The following is a 19,926-nucleotide window of genomic DNA, read 5'->3' as shown; positions in this document are numbered from 1 at the left end:
GCTTCTACATTTACTCGGTTGAGAAAATGTTTCAAAACTTTGAAATATGTCCCTTCGGAAAGTTAGATGACACGTTGCACCATTGTCAAAAAACCATTCATCAGTGTACGCTGACTCATCAATTGCAAAAACACTTGATTCCATAGCAACTAGTGATTTATTGTCATCGCGTAGATTGTTATTTCTTGGTTTTGCTGGTCTACCATCAGAATGCCATTTTTCACAATTTCTTACAATGTGACTTAGCAATTTGCAATAATGACATATCAGTCGCTTTGGTTTGCTGACAAATTTATCTTGTTTTTGACCTTTAATGTTTAGTGATGATGACCTTTTAGTTGTTGCTTTGACAAATAATACTTTATTACATTCTGTTTTGCCTTCCAAAGATCTCTCATAGCTACACAGTTGATCTGTGAGTGTTTCGACTGTTCTTTCAGTCTTATTCAACAATCTCCAACTAGCAGCAAATGAAAAATATTTTTCTGGCAAGGTTTCAATTATTTGGCACATTAGCAACAAGTCACTGTTTTCATCTTTTCCTAACTCAACCTTCAAATCTTTCCAAAGATTCTTGAGTTTTGTGACATGAGTGACAACATCATCGCTTTCATCTATTCTATAACTAAAAAACTTCATGCATAAGTTGTATGCTTTATCTTCATTAACTTCATCATATAATCTGTGAAGTTCTAACCAAACATCTCTGGCATTTCTGAATGAACGAACTTTTTCATACGTTTCATCGGTCATGTTGGTTGACAGAATAACCATAGCACTACAATCTGCTTTATTGAATCAGTTCAAAGCAGTTTGATATTTTACTATCTCATCTTTATTTGAGTCATCGTTCGATTCATCTGGACCTTTTAATTTGCCATTTACTACATCCATTGCATCAGGAATGCCGCGTAGTATTATACAAACCCTCAATTTCCAGTTCAACCAATTACTTTTGCCTTCTAGGTGTTTGATTTGCACTTTTGCAAATTTCAGAGAATGAAGAAGCACGTGCTTTCTCTTCAGTCTTCACAAAGGAATCTTCCGATATTTCTTTATTCCAAACTTTCCTCGTCAAATCAATTAACAAAAAAAAAACATTATCTGGGCCCATAACCTGTTAAATTTTTTGTCACGTAGATCGTTTAATTAATTGATATAATATTGAAAGACATTAAAAGAAGAGAAATAAACTAAGCAACGTTCTCGACTTGTTTATTATCCACCGGATCAACAGAAAAAGAAAAAGTGAAGTTACATACAAAGCCAAAGAACATTTAGTCCAAAGAAAATAAATGTATATTGTAAATCATAATGTTTTAATATAAAACATAAAACTTAACATTCCATGCATTTGTCACTTGGTGACCTGTTCGCTAATATCTTCTTAGGATATCTTGAGAGCAAAACATTTAGAGACAATCGATAATTAAAACAAAACATTTATGCTAAATATGTTGACAATATCTTTGTTGCTTACGATGATTCGGAACTAGTCGACCATCTACTAGCAACCCTGAACCGATAAAAACAGAATTTCCCTATCAAGCACGAAAGTGAAAATTCATTGCCATTTCTGGATGTTTTAGTAACGCATAACGAACTATGATTTACAACTGCCGTATACGTCAAAGCAGGTTTGTTTAAATGGGCTAAACAAATGCACGGAACAATATAAAATAAGCACAATAAAGGTTTTTGTAAATCGTGCATTCACGCATTCATCCTCAATTGAGGATCGCAATACGGAACTGAAAATAATTACTAATCTACTAGAAAACAATGTTTAAAAAAAATCATCCATTTAAAGCACTATTTAACAAAGACTACAGCAAGATAGCAATATATTCAAACACAGCAATGACAACGACATAATCCTTTATTACAGAAATCATATGTCAGCGGCACATAAAATAGGCAAATTATAGAAAAACGTTGCACCAATCAATAAAACTAATAAAATAATACTACAATAATTGTAAGACTAATGTACTATTAGACTTAAAAAAAAACAACTGCACCCCTAAAGACAATTCTACTTTGACGCGTAATCATGTAATATATGAATTTAAATGCCCTACTGACGACTGTGCGGTGTGCGCGTCAACAACACTCGTATATTGGTGCTAAGACCCCTTCACTATCAAGACGTAATAGATATCAGAGCATCAAACCGAAACTGAACTGTAACCGAAAACCGTTGAAAAACCATAAGCTTGTTCGGAACAAAAACCATGTTGTTTGCTAGTTTAACCGAAAACGGTAAAGAAATAAATAATGGTTCGATGTTAAAAATTTAAAAAAAAAATTTGTTGCTAAATTCAGAAAAAATATAGATAGATAAAATTTTGTCTTTTAAAATTTTATGTTAATTTTTTAGATAGATATTATTTTGTCTTTTAAAATTCTATGTTAATTTTAATTATCTTTGAAAATTTGTTATCTTTCTTTTCGTTTGTTTTTCCGACTGAGTTTGTCGATCATTTGAGTAAAAATTGCCACGAGAAAAGAAATCCAATATAATCGGAGAAATTAGAGATCAAGTACGATCATCTTCGAAATCTTGAAAGTCTCCTTTCAACATACATATACATAATATACATTTATATAATATATATATATAATATAATTTAAGCATCGAATTTAAACAAAATAAATAATCAAATGTTTGAAATCAAACCACACATAACAAATTTCATTTTATTACTGTTTTGATTTTTAATTGTTTGATTAACAATGAATTTGTTCTTTCCGTCTGTGACGAAATAACATTGTTGTTCGATTGAAGTTCAATTAGGAAATTCTTTCGATTTTTCTTTTAACGTATTTGTAGATCTGCTTAACAGCATTAGCAAAATTATCACGTGGTAGGACGTTTTCAAGTTGGCAGCCATCCTTCAAAATGGAAAGAAAATAATCGATTTCATCAGCAGAATACTCAACTCCTGCTTGTACTTCTCTCGTCCTGCAGTTCGAATGCTGTTGAAACAACTTCCTCAGTGCATGTCGGCTTCTTTTTCTCTCAGTATATACCACAAATTGTATCGGTCCCCTACACATTGGGCATGTCTCGTTAATTTCTATCCATTTATCGACACAAGACTTGCAGAAGAGATGGAAACATTTACATATGTAGGATGGCTCTTTCCTGATCTTTTTCAAACATACCGGACACTCAGGTCGTTCGTGCTTTTTCTTTTTCCTTACCGATATCTTTGAAACTTTGAAAGTTGAAGACGACGACGGCCTTGGTGGTGACGATGGTGACTTGAACAGCGAAAATAAAACAAACCTCGGATTCCTTGGAAACTCGTACTTTGGTGAAGATGATGGAGATCCTGATGGTGATAATGGCGAGTCGAGTGTTGATAGTGCAATGAAAGCATTCGGTCGTTTCGCTTCATCGGCCACATATTTTTCTATATACTTTGACATGTAATTAGTGGATGATGTGCAACATTCAAATGAGCAAAAAGAGCCTGTACGACACATATTGATTATAGCGAGCAGTATTTCATGAGAGCAGTTATTCCTCTGAAGCTTATAAAATTTCAACTAACTATTAGGAAAATATTACGTTGAAACAAATCAAACCACAGACTAATTAATATCCTCGCGCAGAAGTTTGCCGTCTAACATTTGGAGTTATGAAGAGTACTTAACAGTTTTTCCAATCTGTCACTTCAACAAATTTATATCTTCGTTATTTATATGTTGGAAGCGATTGTAAAATTTTTATGTCTTTGTTGGAAGGGAGCGATTTTAAAATTTTTATATTCTGGTTGATTGGAAATAATTGTAAAATTATTAACATTATTTAAAATTATTACTTTTTAGTTAATGTTTGCGATAAAATATCTTAAAATATAATATATTTTTGTTAGCCAGAATAAATTTATTTGAATACATTTTCTTTGTTGTTCCAAATTGTAAATTATTTCGTTTTAGCGGCTCGCCAATTATAGCGCACAATTTTTTGGGTTGGCTTATAGCTTGTAAGGTAAAAACCACAGGTGCTTCAATCACGAATAATAATGAATAGAAAAGTCTCAGCAAACTTTAGGGACTTTTCGAACTTAGAAACGCATTGATTTCCAGATCGCGAAAAGTGTTTGTTCTCTGGTGTTCGTTTTCACCTTAATTGCTGCCGTTGTACAATTTAAGTGTTACGTTGTCACTACGTTAATATTGTTGTGTCATTTTAAGGACTGTCATACCCACTACATCATTTGTTACACTATCAATAACTTAATTAATTTAAATGAACATAATAAAAAATAAATTTAAATCTCTTCATAGATATCTGTAAATACTATTGCATACAAATATTCCAATTGCTTTGTTGCCTTACGAAGCTCTCATGAGACCAAAAATGTTACACATGTTTAGCACGCACTGCAGTAGATTTCCTGAACGCAAACAAAAACTAAAACGAGTTTAAAAGAAAAAGTTGTGTTAAAAAACAAAAACGAAGATTTTTCAAAAATCGGAAATGAAATGGAAACGTACAAATTAAAACGGAAACCAAAACGAAAGAAAAGTTAAAACAAAAAATTTTGTGATCGACCAATTTTTACAAATTATTTAAAAAATTTAAAATACAATTTGTTATTTTTGTTTTAATTTAATTCTGTATGATTGATAATCATTGCTATCGGTTGTCATTTCTTTGCTTCCGCCATTCCTATGGTTGAGATCTTATACGCTAAGTGTTGAAATCGTGGCCCATTTTTTCGATTTTGTTAGTTAATTTTTGTTTTTGATAATTGTTGACGAAAAATAAATAATAAAATGAGCAAGTAACTTTTCAGGTTGCCAAAAAGATTGTACAGTGTGGTATTATTTCAAATATTTCATTGAAAGTGATGCGTGCATGTGTTTGTGCAACGATGGTAAATGTAAATAAATAAAAAAAGGTAAAAATTTTAACAACTTATAAAATCGTATGGAAAAAATTAAAAGATACTGGTCAAAGATCAAAAATATTGAACTCATTGGAAGATTTGAAGATTAAAATAATTATTTTAATGAAAACCGGTTTGAAAATTTCAAATCATATTACAGTTGGAATGGACATTTAGAGATTTAGTTATTTTTCCAGTCAGCGCTTAGTTTCTCATCTTTGACTCGTCTATTCTCTAACATTTTAATCATAGTTATGTTGTCGGTGAATATTATCGCTTTTTTCATTTCTTGTATTTTTTTAAGCCAATCCACCGCCACCTCTATTGTTTTATTTTATCATCCAAACTGTCATACCACTTACCTGCGATTATCTCCCTTGTAATAACATCTCTCTTGTATGCTACCATTGCTACACCCCTGTTGTTAAAAATCTCATAACTGTCAGTCTGTTATAATATCTCCACAACCGCTTGCTTTAGTTGTTTTATGTGTTTATCATTGTCCTTTGGTTTTAGACATTAAATTTGGGTTCGTTTTCATGGCGTTCTTACCAGTTTTTGAATTAACTCTCTGTAGTTAAATTTGGGTAGGCATTCAAAAAACCTTGTTTGGCAGTTTTTTATTATCATCATTTAAGCATTTTTCTCTGCTGCTACTACGTTCGTTGTTCAAGAAACTTCATGTTATCGCCTGTTTAGCTCCCTGTTGATCCAATCCCTATCCGGGTCATATTCATGAAATTGGGTCATGTTCAGCCTTCTCTCTTGGTGTGCTTTTGAATACTATTCGAGACGTCTTCAATTGTTAAGTCTCAGTTTTTCCACGTGTTGTTTTTAAAAGCAGTAGTAGGAGTGGTTGTTGTTGTTGTTGGAACAAAGGATGTTCATGAAAATCACGTTTATGACGATGACGGTTACGAAAGTTAGGAAAAAAATAGATGGTGATGAGGGTGATGATGATACGATTAATATTAATGGGGCTAATAACGCCAAAGATGTTGGTGATGATGACGTTGTTAACAAAGATGGAGATGATGGTGATGATGACATTTGTGTTGTTGTTGGCGTCGTCAATAATGACAAAATGAACAAATTAAATGATCGATAATCTCTCCCATCTTAATTAAACACTATGGCACCCACATATTCAGACATATAACTGAGCATACTCATGCAGATATTTTGATGCCCTTTCTTTTTCTTTCTTTCTCTATGTATATATTTCTCTTTTTTCTTTCATTCTCCTCTCGCCCCCCTAACTCCCGTGCAAAAGAACGCTTGACATTATTCGAGAGTAGTTAGTGACCGTCTTCACCCTCGGTTCAACTGCCATCGTTTTTTTATTGGCACCGCACGTAGTGAAATACGATTGAGCGATCTGATGGCTCATCTTATCGGATGCTCACTCGATCGTTTGAAAAATAAAATGATCATTCATGACAACCTGATTCGTGAAGTTAAATTTGGCATGACAGTTAAAATCTGCCATTGCCTGTGATAATATTTTTGCATCAAAAATTTCTGTGCATATTGAAGTGAAACACAAAAAAATATTGGGCCAAAAAAAGAAATAATAAAGCCAAAAGCAAACAAAACGGGAAAACTTCACTCTTACATCAGAAATGCTGATAAATGGTTCTAAAACGAAGAAATTTAAATAATGACTTAAACGAAATCAACCCAGTTTCCTACACTCTTCTTTTTAAGTTATCTAATTAGGGTAACAAAATAAAGTTGAAAACTCATCTTCTACTGCGTTCAGATATGTGTTGAAAATTGCGAAAAAATTGTAATGAACTGAAACGGCTTAAAAACATTATGAACCAATTTCCAGTTCATCAAACAAAAAAGCATTTAATTCGCCACATTGTCGACAATGTTACGGCTTGCATTGCCCTAGACAATGACTATTGCATCGTTAATCAGGATTTGGAGCAAATGCGATCGGACGTTTGGACGATTTTTTTAACTCTGTCAACAAAAAGCTTGAAAAAAATAAAAAAGTATTTAAAAAAGCAAACAATTACAATTAATATGGATGAGAAATAAAATCAATTATAATCAATTAATTAAATGATTAAAAATTTTCAATAATTTTTGCTGCGTTCATTTACTGCAGTTATTTCTCTGAAAACATTCCACAAATTCTGTAAAACAAAGCAATTCAAACTATAAAGATGTCTTCAGGTGCACAGCAACTTTTGATATATTTGTGTGTTATTGCTAACTTCTGGTAATAAAATAGAAGATAGATATAAATAAATAATTATTTAAAAAATAATATATATTATACATTCCAGCGTGTGGCAGCTATGGAGACTTCATCTCGGTAAGAAGGAACCTAGTATTATACATCTATATACACTTTGTTAAAACGGTTAATGAGTACAACATCACGAGGTTTTAATTAATCGTCATATGGATTGAATTGGATGATGGATATAATTTTTCGCTATAATGTTCATAAAAACCTGTACATGTACAATTACTATTTATACACACATGTGTGAGCTCATCCGTCAAAAATATTTTCAGCGTTTATTGAGCACTTGGACTCCTATAAATATAAGGGAGTCTATGGATGTGCAACAAACAAAAGAGATCTGATTGCTGGCTGAGGTCCTTGCTTATTTTCAACTCATTATAACCAGATATTATAACTATATTTCTATACATTCTCCAAAATCCATTATATAAATTTTTTATACATTTATATAACATGCAAATATTAATATAAAATTTGATGTTTTTATTTACATACCTTTATATAACATGCATATGAAGATAAAATTTAAATTACCCTAAAGCTATCATATATAGCATCGAATGACGTCAGAGTTACGTCATAATGGACTGCATTAATCTCGAGTTTAATTTTTTTGAAGATTCAAATTATATAAGGGTAATTAAATATATTGAAATTAATAGTGTTGAGAGTTTAGAACGCAAATTATGTAAGTTAATGGAAATTTCCAGACGTGTTGCTAGCTGAACATCGTCAGCCGCGCATTACATGTTACGTGACATTCATTCACGGCTGTTACATCTTCATGCTTTGTGCTATTGTTAGCTTATTAAGTTTAATTAAATTGATTGATGAATAATTTTTAGATATTTTAAATTAAAAAAAAACATTTAACGTTAATTTTTTTTGTTACTTTTGTTGAAAATAACTTACAAAAACGCTGAAAATATAATTTAATTGAAAGAAATAAATGCACTAAATAGAGGTGAGTGAGAAGGTTTTTTAATTAAAATGGTTTGTTTGTCGTTTATTTATTAAATTATTCATTCACTTATTTAATTATTTATTCATTCTTTCGTTTATTTATTTATTCTATCATCACAATTATTTCCTAATACTTTTCATGGTAATATATTTTTATGAATTCATTGATGAACCGAAATACGCATTGCAAATTTGAAAAATAAATATAATGATGATGATTGTTAAAAAAATAAATACAACATTCTTGTTTTGTTGTTTTAATATTTTCCAAAACGTTTTCACATCAAATTAAAAAACTGAAACCTAGAAATCAAATGAAGTTTTCAATTAGCCCTGCAAGATGGAGTTGAACAGTGTCGACCAGTGATTACAACGAGCATTTACACACATTCAAGTTAATCTATCATATAGTTGCTTGATTACAACTAATAGTTTATAATTATGTAGTTATTTTTTATAACATCTTTGTAAGTTATCATAAAAAGAAAAAAATTAATGCTTAATATATTGATGAGATATTTGTACAGGCACGTTATACTACCGTTAATACATACAGTGGTGGATCTAGACAGTTTAGTTGGGGTGGGCCAAAATGTTCAAATTTTAAATTTTTTCGCGGGGGGTCTAAAATCTGCCACAATTTCTTAAATAGATGGCAGTGGGGCTAAAACTAAGCTGGCGAATTTTTGTTTTTTGCTAATCACGTCAATTTTGGTCAATTCAATTTTCTGCACAAAACGCTGTTCATTCTGTACAAAAATTGAATTTTACTGACTTTTATTACAAATACTGATCGGCCCACTTAGATCCCCACCACGTACATACAATTGTACATTTGACAGCAACAATTGCCAATCAATCAATATCAACCAACTGTAGACACCTTAAATTAAAGATGACGGCGCTCATGCTCAGTGTTTCAAACTCGGGTTCATCGCGAAACTTTGCATTGTGCATAGAGGTCAAACCACTTCACTATATAACGTAAAATTTGGTATAAGCCATAGACATCTTCAAAAAAGGTGTTTTATACAAACAAACTTGTGTACATCAAAATATTTTATTAAAAACGAAATATATATACTTCGTAAACAAAATTTCAATTTTTACTGGCGTTTTTTAAGAAAATCTTTTAAATTTTCTATAATCTGTTGCTATTTTGTTAATGTTTAGTGACATAACTGTCAAGGTTTAGTTAATGATGCAAAGATGTTGCAAAGGTACAGCCCTACAATATTTAATAGATTTGTGCAGAACAACATCATCGATGGAGGGTCGGAGGGTTTGAGGTCTGTCCAGAACAATGATCTCAGGTACCGCGGGGGAAGTTATCGATGGCTTCAGAAAGTTTTGGCAGCGTACGGCCCAATGACGTGGAACAATTTGCCAAAAAATTGAAAAAAAATGAAATTGAAGAGGCGGTTTTCAGATATGAAGAAAGAAAGCAGTGGGCAATGTAGGTTGTGTAAGACCACCACGGTTTGTTTCCTTTATGAACTGAGATAGCAATGTTGCATCAGTTGCTTCATTTTCGATGTTGTGCACAGCAAAGAAAAATTTTCGTTAAAGATACTCAGCTGTGAAAATGACTTTGTGCTTCAATGTGACATCAGATCGAAAAAATAATTCTGTGTTGTCAGTACTGATATCAGCAACACATTCAATGTCCACATCTTCAAAAGCTTGATTGCAAAATGAACATCAGGCACCTACTACATCAAATTTTGTTAGTTGTTGTAAAAGCAGGACTCTGTGATCTCGATGTAGAAATTTCTACCGCACTTTTCTAAAGGATCTTGACCAAATGTTGGAACCGATGATGGCCAGAAAGATGTACCTCAGCAGCAGCAATGTTGAATTTTGTCTTTGCTACAAATGCATCCTCTGCAAAATCTATGGCCTTGCACTGGCGTAGACCAAGCCCATTACGACAGCTTGCTATGGCATCACACATGCCTAAGAGCATCTGAAACTGCTATGGTGTTTTGATGACGTCACGAAATTTTAGAGCACTGCACCGGTCTTTGATAATCATTATCTCAATCCACGTTGCCACAAGATTTATAAAACGTACTGTGCCTTTTTCTACATGCAGTTTTTCTTTTAAGGTAGATAAAGCTGCTACTGTGACTTCATAGAAAACTTAACACACCAAAGATACATACTGACGAAGCAGGATTTTGCGATGAACTGATGTGTAAGAAAGTTTTGTGAGATCTACAATTGTCAATCTGTCTTCCTCGTACAGGGCTTTCACATCAAGTCGGTGTGCAACGAAACTGACCATCTTCAGTACATTTTGACTTATACTTTTAGCTGCTATGGCGTTTTGGTGACGTCATGAAATTGTACAGATCTTATTTTGACTCAATGATCCAGTTATTTTGAATGATTTTGAATGCATGCATATATTAATAGTTAAATGCAAATAAATACAAGGAATACCTTTGTGACTGGCCTAAAAGATTCACCGGTCCTGGGCTACTAATGTTTTTGTACAGGAATTGGTCAAATAATATAAATATAATGCATCCACTGCTTTTTAAAACGAAATCAACAGCTTTCAACTAATAACACTGAAGTTGCTTTGCATCGAGATCAGTTACAAGAATGACTCGAATAATAAAACGAGGTCAACCGTAGAGGCAGATTATCTCAAAAGGTAGATACTTGATCTGGAGCATTTTGTGGATAACCCATGGACATGAACAAAACAGAGACAGAATAGAACAAGGATAAAACTGAACTGCGATAAAATGGAACATTTCTTTATGAATTTATTTATTCTTTGGCACTTTTATTTATTTATTTGTAATGGTAAGCGAAAAAGCTGTTTAACATTGTTTTGTTTTATCATATTCTGTTTTATTTTGTGCTGTGTTATTATAGAATCGATAGATTGTCATCAAATTTAAATTTCAGTTGTTTCTAAACCATGAACCAAAGTTTTGTTACGAACCAAAGTTTAAAATACCGTAAGTTTTTAATTTAAAGTGTCTATGCAATCAACCAACCAATCAATGATTCCCTCCAGACAGGACATTGGCGACCATCGACCTCCACAAAATCCGATCTTCATCCAACTTGTCACTATCATGTTTTTTGATTTAGTTTGTGTTTGTCGATGGTTTTCTTGGCAAAAGTTGTGGACAGTAGGTTGCCATTACTTGCTGTCAACTTTTCTACTTCTAGAGATAGCACTCCATTTTTAAACTCTTCTGATCTGTCTGCCCCCTATTAAATATCAATTATCAATTTAAACAAGTGTCATAACTGTCCCGGTTGACGCAAGTTCGTTTAATTTCCAGTGGAAAATAGCGACACGAAATAACTTTCAAATTATCGATTTATTTATTTACAAAACAATAATTAATTAATTAATTATTCAACGCTAAATAATTTTAACAATAAAAGTTAATGTTCGTTTTTCAATATTAAATATTCAATAACAACCATTCGATATCCCGCATGTCTTTACATACCCGTTCTACCGACGCTTCTCCAACGTCCCAGATATCTCGCCGTTAGAAGGTTCTAGTCCCTCCTCGAACTGAATGCGTCCGTCGTGACACTAGAGCCTCTAGCGAATATATTTTTAACGGCTATAACTGATGTTTTTAGCGCGAGTCATGCTTACGCGTGGATAGGTTTGGAAAGTCGTGTCGGGGCTTAATTCTTAATATCAGTTTAATGTTGATTATTTAAATAATCGGTTCATTTATTTATTCATTCATTCTTTTATTCATTCAGTCTAGTTACTTATGACTTAAATTTCTATAATATATCTCAACTTCTATTCATACGCAGAATTTAATTTTAATTGAAATGAATTAAATGAAAAAATGAATTAAATTTATTTTATTTAGCAGCATCGCTCCGACAATTTTATTGATGAGGCAAAAAGTGAATTTATTCTCTACGGAGGCATCGAGGCGTGTTTTGATCAAGAATTATTCGTTTGTTCGTTTCTTGAAAAAATTCCTGTGATTCGCCGTTTGAAAAATTATTTAAAAATTCGTTTCAATATCATCTCTGCTTTTTTCCTCATGAATTTAAATTCTTCCGACTGTAGCTGCTTCACTACAATATTATAAGCAGGATTTTACAGGGTTAATAAGCATATAAGTATATATAATTCATTGCCTGAGCGGGAGAGAGCAGATACAAATTCAAATTCAAGAAGACGTTTTGCATTTTGCACGTTAACTAGCGGTTTTTTGTGCATAGACATCTTGATAGGTGAATTTTAAAAAAAATGTGAAAGTTACCGTTTGAGGTGGTGGCGGATCTAGGTAAAGGAGAGCCGGCTTCCGTTGTAATCAGTCTTGTTTAACGTCAGTGAAACTCAGTTTTTTCAAAACCGTTAAGAAAAAAAAGTCGTTAGCCTAACTTTGGCCACACTCGCAATCAATTTCAACATTTTTTAAATTTTGGCCTCAACGTTATCTAGTCTCAACGTCACTGGTTTGAGCTGGTGACACTCAATTTTTTGCGATTTGTGCCTGCATATGTTGCTCTAGCGGAACCTGTTTGAATGTCTTGAAAGTGATCTGTCAAATAATTTCACATTTTGGCGTTGCAGGTAATTTTTCTGGTATCCAAAAAATTTTTTATATTTATTTTTTTGTGCTTGCAAATTTAAAAAAAAATCAGATAGTAAAGAAAATAATAGTATTTGTGTATTAATTTAATTTTTATTTTTGCTGAATTTAATTATAACAGTTAAATAAAGGTTTGCTGTCTACACTTGAAATCAACTTTGTGTTGAAACGTTTCGAAATGAAATCTTTCCATTCGAAACCAGCTCGCAGCAGCAAAAATATTAGCAGTAGGATGAACATTTTCATTCAGAACATGTTTACACGCTCCTCGTTTTTTATTGGATACAGTGGATTTTGGGATTAGCAAGAAGTTTAAACGATGTAATTGAAATAATTTCTTTCAATAATCACAGACAACAATTATTTATTTTAGTACAATATAGTTGAGGACATTTTCATATCGCTAGATTCAATCTTATTTGAAGAACCGTTTTAATCTTCTAAATCTGTATACGTTTTATCTGACCGTCTGTTGTGTTTTTATTTGTGTATCTTGCCTTGAATGTGCATGTTTTGTATGTGTTGTTTATGTATATTCTATGTATATGTGTATTTGTCTTTGTCCTGTTTGGGTTTCGCAGCATTCAGGGCCAGCACTACCAATAAATGCTTGTCAAAAATATGCATTTGATAAGAGTATTTTAGAATGGAAGTTTTTCTAGAAAGTTTTTTTGGCAGTGTCGTTCTACAACGACGTTGTTGTTGATGATGATGATGATGTCGTTCTGTTGTTTTTGTTGATGAGGTCATCCTTTTTGTTGCTGATGATGACGTCCTTGTTGTTGTTGCTTCTTGTGTGTAGAATATTAAAAAGTTTGCGCTGTTACTGTAAAAAGCCGAGATTTAATTCTTTATAATTTATAGTTTTTTAATTTATCATTTTAGTGGTCCATATATTTTGCGTCTTTTTCGTTTTTTACTTGCTGCATTTTTTGTTTTTTGTTGTTGCTGGTTTGTTTTTTGTCACTGTTTAAAGTTGTTTACTAAACTTGTTGACATTTCTGACAACATTAATTGCATTAAGAATAATATCAATCCAAATCCTTCTTGCATTGATTTGTTGCATCTGCTGCTAGACTGCTAACTACGTACAACCATGCTAAATAATCTGCTACACCGGTCTGCAACGTTGTCACACATTCGAAAAATCATGTACAATATCTTTACAATAATTTTACACTAGAAAATTTTTATTGTGTTATGCCTTGTATGTGTGTATATATACGCATATATCAATACATATACACATACAACAATCATGTATGGTCATATAAATGTTTATATGACAATATGATAATGATGACGATGTTAATGATACTTCTTTAATTATTAATTTGAAATTGAGCTACTCTTCTACTGCTTTGTTGGAATGCGTCAGAACTGAAAGATAAGTCAAATGATAAGATGCGATCGTTTCCAAACTTGTTATTTTCTATAGGCATGGCCATTATATATATTGTCAGAATTATGAAATAATACTGACTAAAAATACTACAAAATTTTCAACGCAAAATTTATTCATTCGATAGGGGGCATGGTGCAAGTTAATTGACTCGATAGGTGACGACTATTTTTTTTTTGTTTTGCAATTTAGATGACGTCATAAATTATTATAAATTATTTTAAAATTTAATTAGTAGTTTTTTTGATTAATTGGACATACCTTGGAAATTTTTATGTTTTGAAAACACCCGAAACAAAATCTAATTTTGCTTTGATAAGGAAGGGTGTGGAAGTGAAGACTGACTGGATTGACTGAAAGGTTGAATAGTTAGGCAGCTTCGAATAATCGGTGCCTATTCTGGTCCCTCAGAGACTTAATTCAATACTCTATGCCCATTAGCACGGAGGCGTCTTAAGTTCTTGAAGAGAGTCGAAACTGGGTTGACTGGTTAGACAGCTTCGAATAATCGGTGCCTAATCTGGTCCCTAAGAGACTTGATGCGTGATTCTATGCTCATTGGCATAGTTTCAGAAACGTCTTAAGTTCTCGAAAAGAGTCAGCCTTGGGTTCACCAGTTAGGCAGCTTCGAGTAATCAGTGCCTGTTCTGGTATCTAAGAGACTTAACGCGTGATTCTATGCTCATTGGCATAGTTTCAGAAACGCCTTAAGTTCTCAAAAGTGGATTTGGTACGAGACTCTATGCTCATTGGCATAGTTTCGCACGCGTACTAAAGTCACACAATTTGTATCAAGTGTTGTTCTGACTCTTGTTGTTTTGTGTTGGTTGTGCGAAAGCCGACAAGACTCGACGGCCCAGTGAAAACAGGCCAGGGTTGTGCGAAAGCCGACCGACTCACAGACAGGCCCAGTGAAAACAGGCCTTGGGTTCTGTGAAAACCAATCCGCCTCGTTCTTTTGTTTCTTGTGCTATTTGTCGACCTAGGGTTCTTTGCTGGATTCTATACTCATTGGTATAGTTTCACACGCAGCTTAGAATTTCCATAGGCTCCGTTATTGTAATTCTTCCGCATTCATTTTATTTATTTCTTGGAGTTGTATCGACATCACCATCGGATGCACACGTCGAGGTTGTACGATTAAACGGCAACAAACATATCCCAAGTCGAAGACCCAACAAGAAGAAGTTCTAATTCCTGTATTCCAGTTTGTTCATTGACATTTACATTATTATAGAGTTCATTTAGTTCAATTCCTCTTCATTTACTTCCGTCGATTAATAAAATTGTTATCGAATATTTTTACGCGTTCGTGTGTTACTCAGTAAAATCATATAATTCGAAAAAGCCCAGTGCCACACAGGACTGGTCGAACTCACGATAAAAATATACACAAAAATTATTGTCGGACCATAAAAAAAATTCCCTGAGAAAGATAGAGGAGGAGATTACCTACCTCACTTCAGTTGTTTTCATCATTTATAAATTTCCGACAATTAGCGCCCAACGTGGGGCTTTGTCATCATTTGGAAATTCTCATTATTAGAAAATCTCCGACAATATATATATATATATATATATATATATATATATATATTATATGTATGTTTATTATATTTTTATGTATGTTTATATATTATGTATACGTTTTTGCATTCATATATGTCCAATTACCAACCTTATATCGTGTTCCCATGGGTCCCATTTTCGTCTATACACTTAATTCTTTCTTTCTCAATTTATTGTTGGTATTTTTTTGTCTTTTTTGATTCAACATGTATATTCTGTGGCATTTTTTGACAACATGAATATTTGTTTTTTTCAAGTTCCATATAATTTTTACTAGCAATACAACTATACATCTTGCTTTATTACAAAAAATGTAGTAACATAGTAAAAAGAAAATTTTTTCAGCATATTTATTTTAAATAAATAAAAATGATTAATATTTTACATTCCTATTTGAAATTTTTAACGATTTTTTAATTGAAACAAATTTTTTTCTTTTTATCGTTCAACATTGTCAAAATAAATTTATTGAAAGGGTGTGCAAGGATACGAAAGTGAGCGTAGTTTTATTAATGAACAAGCATTGGAAAACTTTTTAAAAGCTGGTAAAATAGGATCGATAATAACTTTCATGAACCGCAGACACACAAATCATAGAGCATAATAATCTTTTGACGGGTTAAGATAAGAGAAACAGCCAATCATCTTTATGAGCATACAAATGCATTAAATTACAATTGTTAAAAAATCAAAAACAGGCAGCCTGAACATGAATCACTGATGAAATGATCAATCAAAGCCAGATACGGAATCTAAATACTTTTACAATATCCAGACTTGAAAGAAAATATAAATGGGTCTTTTATTATAACCGAAATATGAAAAACATGCCGACATAAAACAGATTAATAGCAAATGTAAACAGTAACACACAGCTAAATGCAAACAATTTTATAAACATCCACACACACAAACACTCGCACACACACACAAACACACGTACATATAAACAGTGCTACAAAGATTCACACACGTGCAATATTTCAGGCATCCCAGTCCACTCAACCTCTTAATTTATTTTATACCATCTCTAAAGTCCAGACTTACCTCTCAGGTACGTTGAGAGCAGCCATAAATACGCACACCCATTTGTTTTCACACACATACATGCATACATACATACATGCATGCATGCATACATACATTCGTGCATGCATGCATAACATAACAGTTTATTCACAATAAGGGAACCTAAAAAAGTAAAAAAGAAAACTAGTAAATAGACCACCCTAAGTAAATTTTACACAAGAATTACATTACTTATATTTAGTATTACATTTGATAAATCAAAATTGAATAAATTTTGTCAAATCAAAATTATATTATATCACTAAATTGAAAATAATATGACCAAGTTACAACCACTTACATAATTAATTCAAACTGAATTAAAATATACAAAATTAGATACAAAACTAGGGGGTGTTGCCGGGTCCAAGTAATGGTCTTAGCTTATTTTTGAATAGATATAGATATGTAATATTTTTAATCTTTCTGGGTACTAAGTTTTGCCAAATTTTAGAATCTAGGTTTTTAATACTAGTCGTAATAAGTCTTAGGCGTGTTTAATAAGAGTACATGACAGATATGTGTCTTGTGTTTGTAGTTCGAACGGATTCACTCAAATATAAAAGTTAGAGAAAGAAGGTGGGAGCAAATTGTTTAAGAATTTGTGGACAAGGATAGGCGAAAAATAAATGTAAAGACAGGAAAGAGATAAACTATTATGTTTAAGAAAGGAGGAACTTGTAAATGCATGAGGATCGAGATTGAAAATTATACGAATAAATTATTAAAATGACTAAATTAATAAAGAGGAATTAAGAATTGTTTTTAGATGTTATCTTATCAATATATCTTTATATCTTGAAGTGCACTCAACTATTACCCTACTATCTCGTGTAGGTAGCATTAGCATGATGCGATCACGATAATAAAACACTGCAAACAAATATCGATTAATGAAAATTCAAAATTGCCTGAAAATATTAGTCATCGACTATGATTTTTTTTTCATTAGAACGGAATTATTTCTAAAAGTTGGCACCTTTTCTTTATTTTTACACAATCTCGAAAGAATATTGAATGATTGTTGTTCAATTAGAATTTTATTCCATTAAGTTTCAAATCATGGGTAATTTTGGAGCTCAAAGTTTTTAAGAACACATTCATATTTTGCATCTTTTGTTTTTAATTTTGAGGGTAGGGAGGAATGGAGAGCGGAAATAAACTGGAGTGAAGAGGCGATGAGGAATAAGACAACGGGAGTTGGGGAGGGGTTTGGGAATGACCCTAAAATTCAATTCCCACTTACCTATACATACATATTCAGAATACTCAAATAAAAATTAATTGAACAAAAAGCAAATTCTTTGTGAACGTTCAAACGGGCATATATAACCGTAGGAATCCAACATAAACATTTCATAGAGGCATTCGAGCGTTAAAAAATACAAAGAATTGAAAAAAAGAAGGTGGAAGTTTTATGTCGTTGTCTAATAAAAAAGGCTGGTGTCTGGTTGCTCTGAAGATGTTGTTGTTGCCGATGATGATGAGGATGTTGTTGTTGTTGTCGATGATGATGATGTTGTTGTTGTTGTTGATGTTGTTGTTGTTATTATTATTATTATTATTGTTGCAGTTTTGCTCATGTTGTTTATGATGAGTACATTAGATTTGGTTGCATGGTTTATTAAGGTAGGCTCACGTTTGGTTTTGTTTATGTTGTTGTTCATGATTTTGTTGTTGATCATGTCTTCACTGTTATTGATTTTGTTTTAAGAATGAATGCCCATGTTTTTCGTGGAATTGTTGTTACTTTTTGACAATACCGTTGATTCAATCGTTAGTCTTGTTGTTCAGACTGATGTCATCTTTGTCGTTGCTCAATTTTTTAATAAAAAAAAACGTTATGATTGTGCTATTGTAAATATTTTCATGTACGTGTGAAAATATTTTAGACTTCATTAACGGTCTGACAGAGAAAATGTTATATATGGGCATGTTGTCTGTTGAGCTTCATTCCATTATGTTACGTTACGTGACGTTATTTTATTCAATTTTACGTTATGTTATGTTATGTTATTTTGTTATTTTCATATTTTATTTTTTTCCGAAGCAAATAGCTCATCACAACTCTCTTCAAGGCATCCATTACATGATTTAAATAATGTTATTTCGTTATTTATTCGTGTTATTATTTAATATCAGATTGATGTTATTATGTTTTATATTCTTATTTTGTTATTGTTTATTGATGAGAGATTAATGTTCTGTCTCAACTTTTTCCAAGATTCTCAAAAAGTTGATGAGTATCAGAATGTTATCATTCTTTAAACGTTTTCACAATCTATCTTGTAAACTTTGAGCCATCGTATTTTGTTTCGTTTGAGGATCCAAATCTCCCACCCATCGGTTATACGTTTACATGAACTTATTTTTTCCGATCATTTGTTATACATCGTATGTATATTTCAGTTGATTTAATGGAGTTTTATATATTTCTGTTTAATAGGCTGGGATTACGAAGGCCTGCACAGGACTTGGCCTTTTTCCGTCTCTAGAACTCAACTGCCTGATGTAGTTTTTTTTCTCGGTTGATTTCAAATGAAATTCTTTCGTTCGTTCGTTAAATAATTGCAGTTATGATTTTGTTATTTTTATGTTGCTATCAGGTTGGTGTTATTATTTCGATATAAGATTGCTGCAGCCGACTGGTTGTTATGATGTTAGAAAGTGTTGTCTTGGTCTCGTTGCTGATTGGCAATTTGAATTTTTTAAGATTATCCTTGACGCGTTTGTTCTATTGTATCGCTAGTGATGTTGTTGTTGTTGATGTTGTTGTTGTTGTTGTTTGTGATGCTGTTGATGTTGATGCTGTTGATGTTGATTTTGTTGATGTTGATGTTGTTGTTCATGATGTTATTGTTGATGTTTATGATGTTGTTGCTGCTGTTGTTCGTGATGTTGTTGTTTAGGATGTTGTTGTTGTTGTTGTTGTTGTTGTTTTTCATGATGTTGATGTTGATGTTGTTGTTGATGTTGTCGTTGTTCGTGATGTTGTTGTTGTTTATGATATTGTTGTTGTTTGTGATGTTGTTTGTGATATTGTTGATGTTTGTGATGTTGTTGTTGTTTATAATGTTGTTGTTGTTGTTCATGATGTTGTTGTTGATGTTGTTGTTGATGTTGTTGCTCATGATGTTGTTGTGTTATTGTTGT

General features: G+C 32.3%; 2 protein-coding genes across 2 annotated transcripts; both read right to left on the bottom strand.

The window, feature by feature from the left end:
* Window positions 1–2,793: 2,793 nt before the first annotated feature.
* HELRODRAFT_178556 (hypothetical protein) lies at window positions 2,794–3,492 on the bottom strand (the record flags this gene model as incomplete). The annotated part of the gene is made up of 2 exons (XM_009026638.1): window positions 2,794–3,247; window positions 3,317–3,492. 2 exons carry the CDS (start codon window positions 3,490–3,492, stop codon window positions 2,794–2,796), a joined length of 630 nt encoding a protein of 209 aa, XP_009024886.1.
* Window positions 3,493–9,324: 5,832 nt separating this feature from the next.
* HELRODRAFT_178555 (hypothetical protein) lies at window positions 9,325–10,420 on the bottom strand (the record flags this gene model as incomplete). The annotated part of the gene is made up of 3 exons (XM_009026637.1): window positions 9,325–9,471; window positions 9,971–10,108; window positions 10,286–10,420. The coding sequence occupies 3 exons, from the start codon at window positions 10,418–10,420 to the stop codon at window positions 9,325–9,327; spliced, it is 420 nt and encodes a 139-aa protein (XP_009024885.1).
* Between the last annotated feature and the right edge of the window lie 9,506 nt (window positions 10,421–19,926).

Source organism: Helobdella robusta, assembly GCF_000326865.2.
Source record: "Helobdella robusta unplaced genomic scaffold HELROscaffold_48, whole genome shotgun sequence".
Taxonomy (NCBI): Eukaryota; Metazoa; Annelida; class Clitellata; order Rhynchobdellida; family Glossiphoniidae; genus Helobdella; species Helobdella robusta.
Note: the sequence above shows the minus strand (reverse complement) of the source record. Positions and strands in the feature narration are given on the sequence as shown.